We start from the raw sequence: 14,139 nt of genomic DNA, 5'->3' as shown, positions 1-14,139 counted from the left end.
GTTAGCTGTTTCTCTCGCCTCTCCACCTGAATTGAATGTACATAACTGATTTCTCTGCCACAGCTAAGTTAGCTGGAAGATGAGACAAATGTACTAAACCAAAGAAACATGTCAGTAAGCAGCAGGGGACGCAGGAGCTTCCTGGCACTTCATTCCTCCGTTAAGACTTTTCCTGGTCTTTGTTCTGATTTTACTTCTGTAAGGACAGAAGGGAAGATGGCAAGTTATTTTTGTAAGAGGCAACAGCAATGCAATACTAGGGATGTGTTTTTTTAAAGCACTCTGCACCACCTAGCTTGGAGGCAAATTGGCGCCTATGTCATGCAGAGGAAGGAGCTGGAGCAGAGGTCATGCAACCCTGTGCTTCAGTGTAAACCAGAGCCAAAGGTTTTGTGATGGGCTGGGAGGATGTGTGGGTTGACCTGCTGGCCAAGACCTGCTTAAGGCTATGCAAATTCCAATGTCAGGTAAGGAGAAGGCTTTTTTCGTTTGCCAAAAGGCAGGCAGGGAAACATAATCCTAGGAGGAGGGCAGTGAGAGCTGGAGATGTGGCATGCATGGCAGATGTTGTTCTAAGTGTCTCACTTTGTAGATACAGACAAGCCTCTCTAAACATGTGCTGACATTCCTGCTGCTCTCTACCTCCCAGCTCCCAAGAGCTTGGACACCCCATAACGCAGCTCCACTGCCAGGGAGGGCGGAGCCCCCATCCTTTCACACCAGTGAACATTTTCCCAAGCCTCATCAGGGCTGAGGAAGCCCAGCACAATGTTGTCCCTAAGAAGAAAGACGCAAGACAGGAGTTTCAGTGAACTACATACACCCCAGTGTTTATTAACTCCAGATTAGTGTGATAGGCACAATGCTGCATCCATGGGATCTCTCCCCACACTCTAAGCTTGTTCCTTCAGCCTCTTCAGCAGCTCCCTCAGCTGCTCGATCTGGGCAGTCACGCTGCTCTTGGCAGTACCACCCATGGCCGTGTACTGCTCCACACTGTTGACTACGTTGAAGACCTGGGCAACGTCGCTGCCAAACAGGGGGCTGGGGAGGCAAAGAGAAGAGGTGTCAGTGGGGAGCTTCGGGTGCTGCCGCCTAGCTTTACATGCTCGCTGCCTGCAGAGAGGGTGCATGAGTGGGGATGGAGCCTTTTTCCAAGGGGAAAGGCATCCTGCAACCCTGCCTCTGCACTTCTAGTGCCTGCCAGGAGCTGTCTGCGGCAGAGCACAGAGTCATCTCCAAGGGGAGCCTGAGGAAGTTTGGAGCCAAACTTCTGGAGAGCTGGTGCCTCCAGGTCAGGGCATGAGTTCCTTCCAGTCGCTCCCAATAGCTGCTGCCCATGCCCCGCTGGGGCTGAGTGGTAGTGATGTTCAATCCCCTTTCAGTGCTTGCAGGCCCAGCAGTAGCAGCACTGTCATTCAGGCCAGGAGGATTCTGGGGTGCTGTCTGGCCCGGGCATTTTGGGGAAGGGCACCACAAGGAGGCCTGTGCAAAGGGAGGCTGATACCTGCCTGTTGAGGGAAGTCATGGCAAAATAACAGTGATACGAACCTGATGCTCTTCAGGTCATCCAGGCTGAGATTGTTGATGGTCATGCCTTTAGACTCGGCGAGGTGGACGGCCTTCCCAGAGGCAATGTGGGCTTGTCTGAATGGCATCTGCAGTGAGAAGCAGAGGCCGCAGTCAGTGACCAGGCAACTGGGGTGTTTTTCAAAGGAAAAAATGGATGTGCTCTCTTTTTTGGTTGGCTTGTTTTCACTTAGGGTAATGCCATGTGAATCCAGGTTTGTTGACCCAGACTGATCATCACCTGGGGACAGAACAGAAGGCCTCATCTCAGGCCCTCGCTGAGCAGTATTCCGTATCCAAGGAAATCACAGCTCCCAGTCTCCCACTGATACTTACTCCTTTACGAACCAAGTAGAGCGCCAGGTCAGTAGCCAGCATGTCAGGGCTCAATGCCTTCTCCATGTTCTCCTTGTTGATCTGCAGAAAGGAAAGTCAAAGGGGGACATTATCATCAGCTCCACCTTGGGGACATGTTAAATGATCACAGAGAGGGGACTTATCTTGAAGGGACCTGGCTCTAAAAGGTCTGACCCTCTGAACCCCTAAGCAGCTGAAATGGGGCCATAATGAGCAGTATGGGTGAGGCCTCACCTTAGGACCAGTCCAGAGCTCTTTTACCCGTGCCACTCACAGAATGTGTGCCCCAACCCTATTCAATAGTGGGAGGCTGGAGCTTTACCTGCAGGGTAGAAATCACTCCCGTGGCAACCTGGAGCACAGCATTCAGGGTGTCCACAACATCAAAGACAGCCTCCTTGTCCTCCTACATTAGCACAGGGATGGAAACTGCTGTGAGTCAACCTGATGCAGCCCAAAAGCCCAACAGCCCAAGCAGCCCAGCCAGCAGAGCAGGCTGGTCATCCCAGGGGGCTCCTGCTGTGCCTGGGGTGTCAACTGCAGCGTGCTGCCCCTCAGCCCCTTTCTCAGCATCCTGCACACAAGCAGGGTCTGTGCAGGGAAACGTAGTGGCAAGACTGCTCAAGAGCAGAACAGAGCTGTGTCTGCTGCGAGACATGATGTGAAAACTGACATCTGTTTTACCTGCAGATCCTTGTTGTAGGTGCTTGGAAGTCCTTTGAGGACCATGAGAATGGCAGCCAACTGCAGAGAGAAACGGGAGAGGCACTTCGTTACAGGAGAAGAAGAACATTGCCCCCGTGGAGGTGAAGAGCCGAGACTGGGCACGTTTCTTTACACAGAGGCATGAAGAAGGAACAGTCTTCAGCCATGGTATGAGCAGTTTCCCCATCCCGCTTCTTTCTTTAGCGGGCTCACCCGTCCAAACACTCGTCCAGCTTTGCTACGGATCAGTTCCAGGCTATCAGGATTCTTCTTCTGAGGCATCAGGCTGCTGCCAGTGCTGAAAGAAAGGTGTGTGGAGTGTAACGGTGAGCAGGACCCCAGTCCCTACAGACACAGGTCATGCAACATGCTGGCCCAGCCCTCCAAAAGCCAAGCGCAGGTCCCCCTTTCCTGGACATGGCTGCAGAGCGTAGGAAAGCAGTGAACTGGGTGTGCTGAGTTTCTCAGGTCTCCCTTAGCAATTTGCTTTGCAGTCTTGTCTGGAGGTACCACGCAGTCCCAGCTCTCAAAGAGGAAGCAAAAATGCGGCTTCCCCCCAGGCAGCTCCATAGACGGTGTCAGCAGGCCAGCTTAAGTGTTGCTGTGACCTCAGAGAGGGAGGGCTGTGGCTGTGCCACCCTGAGAGATGAGTCGTCTGTTGGCATTGCAAGCCTGGCTAGTCAAGGAAGGGCTTTGGCAGGCATTCCCAGCCGAGGAGGAAGTTCCCTCTGCCAGCAGCTGCTGGGGAGGAGCGTCTGCTGAATGCAGACTTGACTGAGTTACCAGAATCAGAAATAAGTGATCATTACTGAGGGAGTGTTCACCCTACAGCTGCCTTTCTGCCAACCTTTTAATGCTGTGTCAGCCTTCTGCAGCTGGGAGACCCCAGCCACAGTCTCATTCTCCTAGGACTGGGATAGCTGAGGAGGAGAGGCTGAGGGAAGGGCTGTCTGCCCAGAGAGAAGAGATTTACCTATAAGCATCAGAGAGGGTCAGAAAGCCAAACTCGCTGGTACTGTAGATGATGAGATCTTCAGCCATCTTGCTAAGGTGGATCATCAGCAGGGTGGCAACAGAGAGGAATTCCACTGCAGAGAAGGCAGGAAACGAGAAGGTGAAAAATTTTCTTGTTTGCTTGACAACACAGAGATCTCTGACTGAAGTTTAAACACGAGCAGATTTTCTGTATAATTACTTCCTAGTGAGGGATTTCAGTCCCCTTGTTAATGGAGGTTAACTGGGAAGGTCTCAGACTCAAGCCTGCTTCTGAAATACCAGTGGGACAAAATGACTGAGTTGTGCTTACCCACAAAGTCTCTCTCGCTAACAGCGTCCATGCTGTTCAGGCTGATGGAAGCAAAGTCCAGCTCTGTAAGGAAGGTGATGGACACAGGAGGTCAGGCTTGGAGTGTCTGGAGCTTGAATGCATCAGGCTGCCCCAGAATGCAGGTGACTGTGAGCCCTTGAGTAGTCCAAGGAATACAGATGTACTTAAGGGCTACACTGCCTGGGGTCTTTGTTATTAGCCCAGGCAGCCAGTGAGCAGCTGACGTGGCTTTTCCTGCTCAGACATCATAGGCATTGCCCTGTCTCATTGCAGCAAAAAGCCTGATGAAAGAAAGGCTTTTGCTCCAGACAGTGTGTTCCGGTGCCATTGGGAGCCATGTATCAATGCTTCCCTCCCTCCCAGATATTAGAAGTAGCCCTATGCCACTCAGTACATAGGGAGACATTTACCACTACGCAGAAGTTCTCTATCAATTTCCAGTGGGTTGCCAGCCAGTGCACCGCTGCCAGGGAAAAAAGAAACTGAAGTCAATCAATATAATCTGCATATCCCAACCAAAACTGAGTTCTACGAAGCCAGGAGGGCTACTCTGAAGATTTTGCAGAGCAAAGAAAGGCCCAGTAATTACAAAACCAGTGGACTTTACCTTCCCAAAGGCAAGACATTGATCCTCTTCTTCATCTCTCCCAGGCGCTCAGAATCACGGGTCAGAGCAACAGCATGGCTAGGAAAGGACATGACAGATGAAGCACACGAAGTCAGAAAATGTCACTTTCCTTCCCCAGAAGTGTGCTGCCATGCCTAGAGCCTGGGATCGCCTCTTGAACAGAAGAGGCTCGAAATGGAGCCTAGGCACTAAGGCCCTTTGAAGTGGAACAGCTGGTATCCATACAAGATTCTCCACCCATTAGCTAAGGTATAACTGTGGCCAAAGGTTGGAACATACAGGGCGTCAGCCTCCACTGCCCACCCAGTGCTTGGGAGTGCCTGTTCCAGTTGGCAGGGTCACCTCTGGTTTGCCACCACCCCCGGCTGCCCCTCAGAAGATGATGCTCCCTCTTGTAGGCTCCAGCTGAGCAGGGCCCTGAGGGTGGAGAAGGCTTCCTCCAGCCAAGAGTGAAAGGTTGGTTACCTGAGCAAGAACTGGCTCCATCTGATGGGCTGAGCTTTCTGCAGGTGGGTGTAGCCAGGCAAGATAACATCAATTTCTCTGCATGTGAAAGGAGAGAAGGAGGTGAGCAGCAGCTGCCAAGACAGAGGGCAATGGCAGGAACACTCCCGGGTTTCCTGGCAAGGTCGCAAGGAGAATATCTTTGGCCTGTGGTGTTTGGAAGTTGCTCTTGCTCTTCCTCTCCCTTTCACCTTTCCACCTAAGCACACTGGGTTTAGGCCTCGCGATCTTCCAGTGTGGGTGTCTGCCCTAGGCCTCCCTGGAAAACTGCCTGGTACAGTAATCCCTCTGTGGCAGGCAAGGATTCCCCGCTCCACCACCGTTGGGGAGCGTGGTTTGGGAGGAGGAGAGCTACAGGGAGTTAGCAGAGCTTTCCTCAGACAGAGCAACTTGAAACACGCTCAAGTTCCCCACTCCTTCAGATGGATTTGGTGTTGGGCAGACCTCCAACCTCAGCTCCTTTGCCAGAATGGACTGGGGGAAGAGGCAGGTCTCTGATGTGGACTGTGGAGGAGCCCCGTGCTACCACACACCGCCTGCCTGTACCTTCCTCCACAGGAGACTGCTGCTGCCCTGATTGCTGCTAGTGAAAGAGCAAGGCCAGAAGTCTCCTGCCCCAGCAAGGCCAAGGCCGTGGATTTGCAAAAGGACTTACATGGCAGCGCGTTCCACCAGGGTCTTAATGAGTTGCAGGAGGTGAGTGGAGATGACAGAGAGGGAATTCTTCATGAAGAGCTTCAAGTCAGTCACAACCTGTATGTGGTTGGCCACAGTTAGACAAAGCAGAGTGTGACATGCATAGCGACTGGCCACTTTTACTGCAAGGTAAACCCCTTCTTGTGCTGTGTGATGGGAAGGTGCATCTTCCTCTCCTCATTTGGTCGCTGTGATGTGGTACTGTCACTAAACCTTGCTCTCCAGGAAGAGAGCCAAAGCCCATTCTGATCTGAGGTCTCCTGAAGTGAGAGGGGAGGAGTACAAAGGAGACAAAAGAACGATTGTGTACCCACCTGATCATTCCTGCTTCTTCCAGTGTGCAGCTTTCCAGCTATGTCTCCGATCAGCTCCTGAGGACAAGAGGAGGATTTCTATCGGTGTCTATATTCTAAGCAGGAGACTCCACACAAGCAGACCTGCTCCCTGCCTGGAAGGGACTCAGCTGCAGGATGCTGTGAGTAGCCATGGGATCTCTTCTGGGGAAGGGCAAGTTTGGGTTCTGTGCTTGTACAGTGCCTCTTCCACTCAAGGGGTCTTGGAGACACTTGATTGTGCACCTGGGGTTTTGGTGCCACAAGGTCCAGAGGCATTTCACAGTGGGGCAGAGGCACATGCACTTAATGTCAGGCAAATCTAGCTGCAGAGGAACGGGAAGAAGAGGTTAGAGGGCCCAAACCTTTAGTCTGCGTTCGTTGGCAGTGTGGATATCCTCATCGGTTTGGGTCACCACAAAGACTCCTTTCGACCATTCCTCAGAGATCTACAAAGATCAGCAGAAACACCGGTCAGCCACTACAGTTACCCTGCTGGGGGCGGGGGTGGAGCTGTAAATGTCCCCAGCAAATACAACTTCTGCCATCCCAATGGAAGTTAAAATGTTAAGTCTCACACAAGCTCTGGCATTCCTGTTCTTTCAGGCCAAGGCTGGCTGCTTGGCTCTGTCCTGATAATCTATACTGCACTTGATGGGATTCATCTCTCTGCCCATGGTGATCCTGCAATGTTATGGCTATAGGAGGATTTAAGCATTGCAACCAAAAAGTGAGCTGACATGTCAGTGATTGCTTTAGCATTGTCCATCAAGGTTTTCCTATACAAGCATTGTATGGAGTCACCATTGTCCATGGTGGGTGAGCAAGAACAACGGATATTTTTAAAAAGTGCTTAGCTGCTGACTTCTCTTCACCCCTATACAATGCTGTGCATTGCTTCCTACTAACTCGGGCAGCCAGACTCTAAAGGACCCCAAGTGCCAGCAGAAAAAGAATATTTCTAATTCATGCTGAAACGATTCCTGGTGCATGTTCAGTCTGAAGAGGATGGATGGGCAGGTCACCCTGAGCACGCTGACCGAGGCACCAGCACTGCCATAACAAGCATTGACAATGTGCTCATCAGGGCTCCAGGCTCTCACTGGGGCTTGTCAGCTGGTTCACATCCTGCTCTTGGGCTTTGGTACCTTTAGCCGGATGCGATTTGCGTATCAATCCCCTGCCCAGAATGTTTCCAACAGTACCAAGTGCAATACACATGGGCCTGTCATGCCTATGATCTAGGACAGCATTCCCTTCCAGGAAAGCACCTGGGCACATGCCTAGCTCTAAGGAGTGGGATGTGGGGACATTGAAAGCTGGTTTTTAGCACAGCCGCTGAGGGAGGCTACTACAGATGCTGTCAGATAAGGAGCCATTCATTCCAGCACACGTGACAGTTTGTGAAGGAAATAAATACCTTTTCCAGGCCACTCAGGATCTTCTCCAGCTCAGTTTTAGATAGGATCCCAGCCTTCTCCAAGGCTTTGGCATAAGCCATGCTCCCCTGGATATCAACTTCAGACAGTCTCTGATCATAGCTAATGGAAGCATTGAGCATCTCCATGACTGGATCTGTGCTTCCACTGAATCTTCCTCCCCAAAGTTTATCCCCCTGAGAGAGAGAAGAAGCAAAATTAAAAAGTCCTACTAACCTCAGTTAAGGTCCTATGCATTATGTGATGTCCAACGATCTGTCTTATCCAATTTAGAGGCCATGCTCAGCCATGTCCTTTCATTGTTGCAGCACCAACCAGAAAAGCCCTGGACTTCAGGACCTTTGGCAAGTAGTTGCAGAGGTGGATATCACATCACTGTCACTAGCATTTAGCCCTTGAGCGGTGAGGTCTGTCTCAGGAATCCTCCAAGATATTTTTCCTCTGCAGGGATTCCTTGAAATTAATATATCAGGGCATATCATGCAAGACCAGCATGCTGAGGCAGTTGTAGGTCAACAACCCTTTTATAGCCTTTTAAAGTGGAGGGAAAGGCAAAGCAGTCAGTAAGGAATATAGTGAAGGCTAGTATCCTCCAAGTCCTTTTTGTGCTGTTGAGCTAACAAAGAGATTTTTCTTTGATTGACAAAGAGCTGTGGGCCAGCATAAGCTACATCCTCTACAACACTCCTGTAAGTATGAAGTGTTAGAAGTTACCATCTGAAGCATCTCTGGAGTCCATGATGTGCTTGCAAACTTTGGCATAAAATATTAGTGTAAAATTGGTTAGGGTGCAGACTGCAGGAAGTGAGGTGTGGGTAACTTCCAGCATCAGGAATGTTCAGGAAAAATAAATCAACAAAAAGGTTTAAAAGAGAAACAAAAGTTGTTTTTCCACCCAAACGAAGTTTCATGTAGTAACCTTACACACTTGTATGTGTCATCTACCTGCTTCCCTGGGTGACCAGAGACAGGTACTCAGTTCCAGCTATGCATCACAGCAGGGGGGTTCTGAGCTTTTCTCACCAGTGATGCAGCAACTGAATGGAGTCACTAGTAAGGGCCTCATATCTCACTCGATCACAAGCTTTTTGCTTGCCCAGGTAGGACACTCCCTTAAGTCCTAACTCTGGCAAGCTTGCACTGAGATGGATAGGAATTTTGCTTGTGTAGAGACCTTACAGCTTATCCCAGATTTCAAAACAACTCTCCAGTGCTAGTAGGCGCAAAAAAGAAACAGGAGGACATTTAAAGGAAGGGCCTAAATACAATTGCCATTTTAGAGCCGATTAGTAATAATTATCTACTTGATTTTATAAACACTCATATCAAGCCGCTTCTCATGCTGTACGCTATAGCTACCATGGACAGCAAGAAGCTGGCGGGACAGTTGCAAACTAATCTGTGCCAGGGCTTTATCAGTCAAACAAAGCACTGTTGAGTAACTTCAGGAACTCTTTCCCTAGTGACTGTCTCCACGTCTGTGCCGATCCCTGCTGAAACAATGTGCCTGAGAGGACAGCAGGAGAGAGCCTACAGAGCTAAGGCTGTAGGCATGTGGTTTTTGATATCTTTAAGGCAGCTTTGTCAGAAAGCTGAGGGAAGAGAGGTGGGAATCAGAATTGAAAAAGAAAAGTGTTAGAGGTCCTCTGTGTGCATCTGGTGCCCACAGGAGCATGGCATACGGATTAATGGTCAGTACCAGAGCCTAAGCACTTGAACAGGGAACAAGGTATATCCTAGGCATCTAGTTATAACTTCAGCATTATGGGTTTCCATCCAAGTAAGTAGGTCAGCAGAAACATTGCAACACATACATTTGCAATCAAGAAATCAAAACTGAAAGATTAACGCTAGCTAGCTCCAGGAGACTGGTTAGAGAAGTAGCTAGTACAGTCTGACAGCCGATGGACGCTGGTCTGTAACCCAGAGCAGAGGAGACCAGGGCTGCAGTAGCTATTTGGAAGGGAAAAAAAGTGACTCGCTACAATGATGAGTCCAGCCTCACCTACTGGGCACAGAAACTGAAAAAGCAGCTTTTGTTACAGAGAAGCGTTTACACAAGCTGCTGTGAAGTACCTCCTGCCCAAACACAAGTCATCAGAAATGAACTGCATCGGTTACGAGGCTTTCCCAGGCAGAGGGAAGGACCTGAAGGCAACGCCAGGCTGCTCGGCCCAGGACTTGGACTTCAAGTGAGCTGAGCTCGCATCTGCCGGAGCACCCCCCGAGCCGCCCCCTCCGGAGAAGCAAAGTTCACCCTCACCTCGGCTGCCATTTCGGACGACGTTTTGCTCGTTTGGGCAGCGATCCCGGCAACTGGTGCAACCTGCGGAACAGCGAGGTGAGGTGAGGTGAGGCTCTGCCCCGGTGCCGGAGGGGGTCCCCGATGCCGGAGGGGGTCCCCGCCGCCCGGCCCCGCTCACCTGCTCCGCAGCGCAGCCCCGGCTAGTCGCTCGCTGCTCCCCGGCCCCGCCGCCCCGCTTTTACACGCCCCGGCGCGGGGCTGGCGGCTCGTCCCGCCCCGGCGGGGCGGGGTGTCCCCGGGGCCGGCCCCGATCCGGTCCACACTCCCCTCGTAGCACACAGCAGCACGGGGGTGTTCCTGCTTTGCCTGAGGCAGTGTGCTACTACGGCGTGGTTTTTCCCCTGTGCGCTGCCGGAGGCCTTTGAGGGAGTGCAGGAAGTGCATCCCAGTGTTCTTGTCCCCTCTTGGGTTTTGCTGCCCTTTAACCAGCCCTGTTGTCACAGAACCGTAGGATAATTCAGGTAGGAAGGGACCTAGTCCAGCTGTCTTTCCTATCTTCTCTGTCCTACTCTTCATCCCCTTTTTGAGTTACAGATGACGTCTAGGGCATAGTGGGGCTGCATGATGAGTGCCTGCTGCTTTCAGTAGCAGAGAGGACATAGGCAGAGGAGCATCAGGCTATGTCTGGCTACCCAGCCTGAATGAGCAAGTGCTTTTTGCAGCTGGATTTCCAGTGTGCTGCCTTCAGTATCTGTCCAGAACAAGGCTCAATCTCTGTATCTGGATTCATTGTTGACTATTAACTCACTGCTTCTCAAACATTTCCACTCGTGGTGATTTTTTCTGGGGTGATGACCCTGTTCCCTTACAGACTTCCAGGCTTGCAGATGCACAGAGCATCATGCTGTCTACACTGAGAAAACCTCTTTGAACCATTTTGTTACCAGGTTCCTTCCTCTTCTGAAGCCCCTCATTTTTAATCCTTCTCTTGTCGTGTTCATCTTTTATGAATGTCTTTGTCCTTATTCTGAACTTTGACAGGAGGTTGCTGAGGATCTGGAAAAATAGTAAGCACTAGATTTACACCCAGAATGAATCCTATACAGGGAGAGGCTTTACTGTGTTGTGTTTGTGACATGGGCTCAAGACTGGCCATGTGGAACATGCATAACCCATTCAAAGACTGTTCTCCCTTTAGAGACCAGTTGTGACCCACAGGACTAGAAAATGGAAGATGGGATCTCTGTGGCACTTTCAGAGTTGCCCTGTATCTACTTTGCTATCTGTGTTTTCATGCCATTAACCCCATGCATGTGTGATAATGACCGCTTTGATTTCTAAATATGACCCGTATTTAAACAGTTACGTGGTTCAATATACCAGTGAACACTCCAGTTTACATTCCATTAGTTCCAGGCATCTTTGTAGTTTTTTCCACTTACTTTTATGTGCATTTCTCTGTAACGTGAGGAATAGAAATGGTTGAAGAATAACAATGAAGTTGATTTGAGTTGCCCCTGGCAAAGAGGAGTCCAATCTAGATGAATATGTTTGGATATTGCTGTCTCAAATTCATCTGTTGTGCCTGCAGGGGACGTTGCAGTCATGCAGTGCATCTGTTCTCACAGCTCTCTTGTGATGCCAGAGAAATGTTATTAGCTCAGCACCTTCAGTAGAGAACTGGGGGACAAAAAGACCAGGCACAGCAATTTGTTTAGGAGGCAAAATATTCAGCAGGACTCTTCCAGAGCATAAAAGCAGGTTAGAGATCTTTTCCTTGGGGGGACCCAGAGAAGAGTTCACTGCTTTTTGTAACATTTCAAGAGCTCTTCTGCAGGTCTGTTATCTGCTGGGGTGTCAGATCAGTTCCATAGCCATCTGCTGGGAGTTTCAGTAGTTCATGATCAGCCTACATGAATTCCTGGCTCAGGTGCCTTCGTGTGGTCTGTAGTGGAGCAGGGATGTAAGATTAAGTCCAGAGTAGTGTCCAAGCCACTGATCCTTCTGCCTATACAGATCTTCCTGTGGTAAGGGACAGGACTTTAAAAACTGAAATCACAATGAGTCATAGTAGGATGATGGTGAAAGTCTGGAGATACTGTGGACCACACACTCCTGTAATGTCTGTGGAGCTTTGCAGACCTCCAAAGGCCCCTTGCAATCTAAATTATTTCACAGTTCTAAGAAGAGGGTGAATGGGTGGGAAGTACCAGTGATTATGAACTACTTGTTTAAATAGGAGACTGAGATGTGATAATCTGCTAAGATTTCCTTTTTTTCTTTTTAGTTTGGCAGGGCCCTGTGTCACTTAGCACTGGCCACGAGAAACAATGCCAGACATTTGCTGCTGGGAGTAAGAGAAAAATCTCTTCCGCTGAGGCCTCTGAAGGTACTGAGCAGGAGCTAGAAGACACAAATGGGGAAAAAGAGGGGAGTGGCACAGATCAAGAAAGCTTATGGGAGGAAAAACAACTGTGAGGTGGAGATGGGGAGATATCCCTTCTTCTGACTCTGTAGGTATTAGGTATTGGTGTCACCTCTCCCTTTCTTGTTCCTTTGCTCCATCAGCTAAGGATGCATAAGTAATTTCCTGGCCACAGCTAACCTATCTGGAGAGTGAGACACAAGCACCAAAACAGAAATACAGCGGGAAGTCACAGAGCAAACACAAAGGAGCCTTATGGAGTGGTGGTTGAAATGGGTTGAAATGTACATACCAGGAGAATAGATCAGGTTTAGGGCCAGAATAAGGGGAGACTAAGGGTTGGAGGAAGTGTTGAAGAAAGGGAAGTTTTCTGTAGCTGGTTCTTCTCCCAATGTTTAAAGCACAAATGCTACAAAAGTAGGATGAAAGCACTTTGTGTCTCCTGGGGGTGCTTTGTTAATGGCAGGGGATTTAACTTGTGGCACTTTGTATTGTGTGTTGCAGCCCTTAACCTAAACATGGTGAGGTAATGATTGCATTACTGCCATTTCCTATGTGTGTTACAGAGTTTTGCAGTACTGAATCAATAACTTGTTGCTGCATCATCATGGAGGGCAGGGTGCTGAGCAAAACACCAGCTTTAACATGCTGTGACAGAAAATAAATTGTCCATGACAAAACTAGTGCTACTGTGCTGTGGGTGTCAGGTTCAAACTGGCTTAGTGTTTAATGAAAATCGCCCCACTTTCCCAGTAGACAACTGTTCTTTCTCTACCTTTTGAATCAAGTAGCAGGCATATTCCTTCCAGAAATCACTCCAGAACAATAGTGTGGAATAATGTTCCAAGTGTTTGTTTAGTGAAATGTTTTCCCCCTGTGAAAGACACAAGATTGCTGCATTCTCATTTCCCAAGTAAGGCTTTTCCTGGTCTTCATTCTGCTTATATTTTTGTAAGGACAGAAGGAAGACGGTAGATTTATAAGAGGCAGCCAGCCATGCCAGTCGCTTTCCAAGCATTCTGCCCCAGCTAGCTTGGCCTGGGTCACAGAAAGGAAAACCCTTGGGCATGCAACCCCTGTGATTTGGAGGAGGCCAAAGCCAAAGGTGGTTTTATGATGGGCTGGAATGACCTGTGGGCTGACCTGCTGACCACGTCCTGCCTAAGACTATGCAAGTTTCAGTGCCAGGTGGTGAGGAGACTTCTTTTGGCCACTTAATCCCCCCTGCCAGAAGGCAAGCAGGCAAGCATACTCCTGTGAGGAGGGCAGCAATAGCTGGAGATGTGGCATGTGTTGCAAATGTACCAGGAGCACTTTGTGCACACCCACAAGCCTCCCTCAGCACATTGTGTAGCTTGCTCTGGCACTGCTGGATCCAGCCTTGTGCTGCATAGACTCATAGAAGGCTTCATGTTGGAAAAGACCCTTAAGATTATCAAGTACAACCATAAGGCTAACACTGCCAAGCTGAACACTAAAACATGTCCCTAAGCACCACATCTACACATCTTTTAAATAGCTCCTGGGAGGGCAATTCAACCACTTCCCTGGGCAACCTGTTCCAATGCTTGACAACCCTTTTGGTGAAGACATTTTTCCTAATATCCAACTTGCAACTTGGTGCAACTTGAGGCCATTTCCTCGTCCTATCACTTGTTATCTGGGAGAAGAGACTGACACCCACCTTGGTACAACCTTCTTTCAGGTAGCTGTAAAGAGTGAGAAGGTCTTCTCTGAGACTCCTTTTCTCCAGGCTAAAAATCCCCCAGTTCCCTCAGATGCTCTTGTAAAGACCTGTGCTCCAGACCCTTCCCCAGTTTGGTTGCACTTCTTTGAATGCACTCCAGCACCTCAATGTCTTTCTTGGAGTGGGGGGCCCAAAACCAAACACAGTATTCAAGGTGCGGCCTCA

General features: G+C 49.6%; 1 protein-coding gene across 1 annotated transcript; it reads right to left on the bottom strand.

The window, feature by feature from the left end:
• Positions 1-803: 803 nt before the first annotated feature.
• LOC119142149 (argininosuccinate lyase-like) lies at positions 804-10,025 on the bottom strand. Its single transcript, XM_037374867.1, has 17 exons — positions 9,981-10,025; positions 9,821-9,883; positions 7,539-7,733; positions 6,484-6,567; positions 6,101-6,157; positions 5,746-5,843; positions 5,052-5,129; positions 4,566-4,643; positions 4,369-4,421; positions 3,938-4,000; positions 3,605-3,719; positions 2,845-2,929; positions 2,611-2,670; positions 2,249-2,332; positions 1,906-1,986; positions 1,552-1,658; positions 804-1,044 (listed from the first exon to the last, which is right to left on the bottom strand). The coding sequence occupies exons 2-17, from the start codon at positions 9,830-9,832 to the stop codon at positions 894-896; spliced, it is 1,401 nt and encodes a 466-aa protein (XP_037230764.1). The 5' UTR covers positions 9,833-9,883; positions 9,981-10,025; the 3' UTR covers positions 804-893.
• Positions 10,026-14,139: the final 4,114 nt, after the last annotated feature.

This window comes from Falco rusticolus, chromosome 1, assembly GCF_015220075.1.
Source record: "Falco rusticolus isolate bFalRus1 chromosome 1, bFalRus1.pri, whole genome shotgun sequence".
Lineage (NCBI taxonomy): Eukaryota > Metazoa > Chordata > Aves > Falconiformes > Falconidae > Falco > Falco rusticolus.
Note: the sequence above shows the minus strand (reverse complement) of the source record. Positions and strands in the feature narration are given on the sequence as shown.

Bases quoted from the DNA above. Each gene is read 5' to 3' on its own strand.
- LOC119142149 (XM_037374867.1), bottom strand. The intron at 4,001-4,368 runs GTAAATGTCTCC...CCTTCCTTACAG, and splicing joins TAGAGAACTTCTGCGTAGTG to AGCTGGACTTTGCTTCCATC. The intron at 2,333-2,610 runs GTAAAACAGATG...GTGCTAATGTAG, and splicing joins CCTACAACAAGGATCTGCAG to GAGGACAAGGAGGCTGTCTT.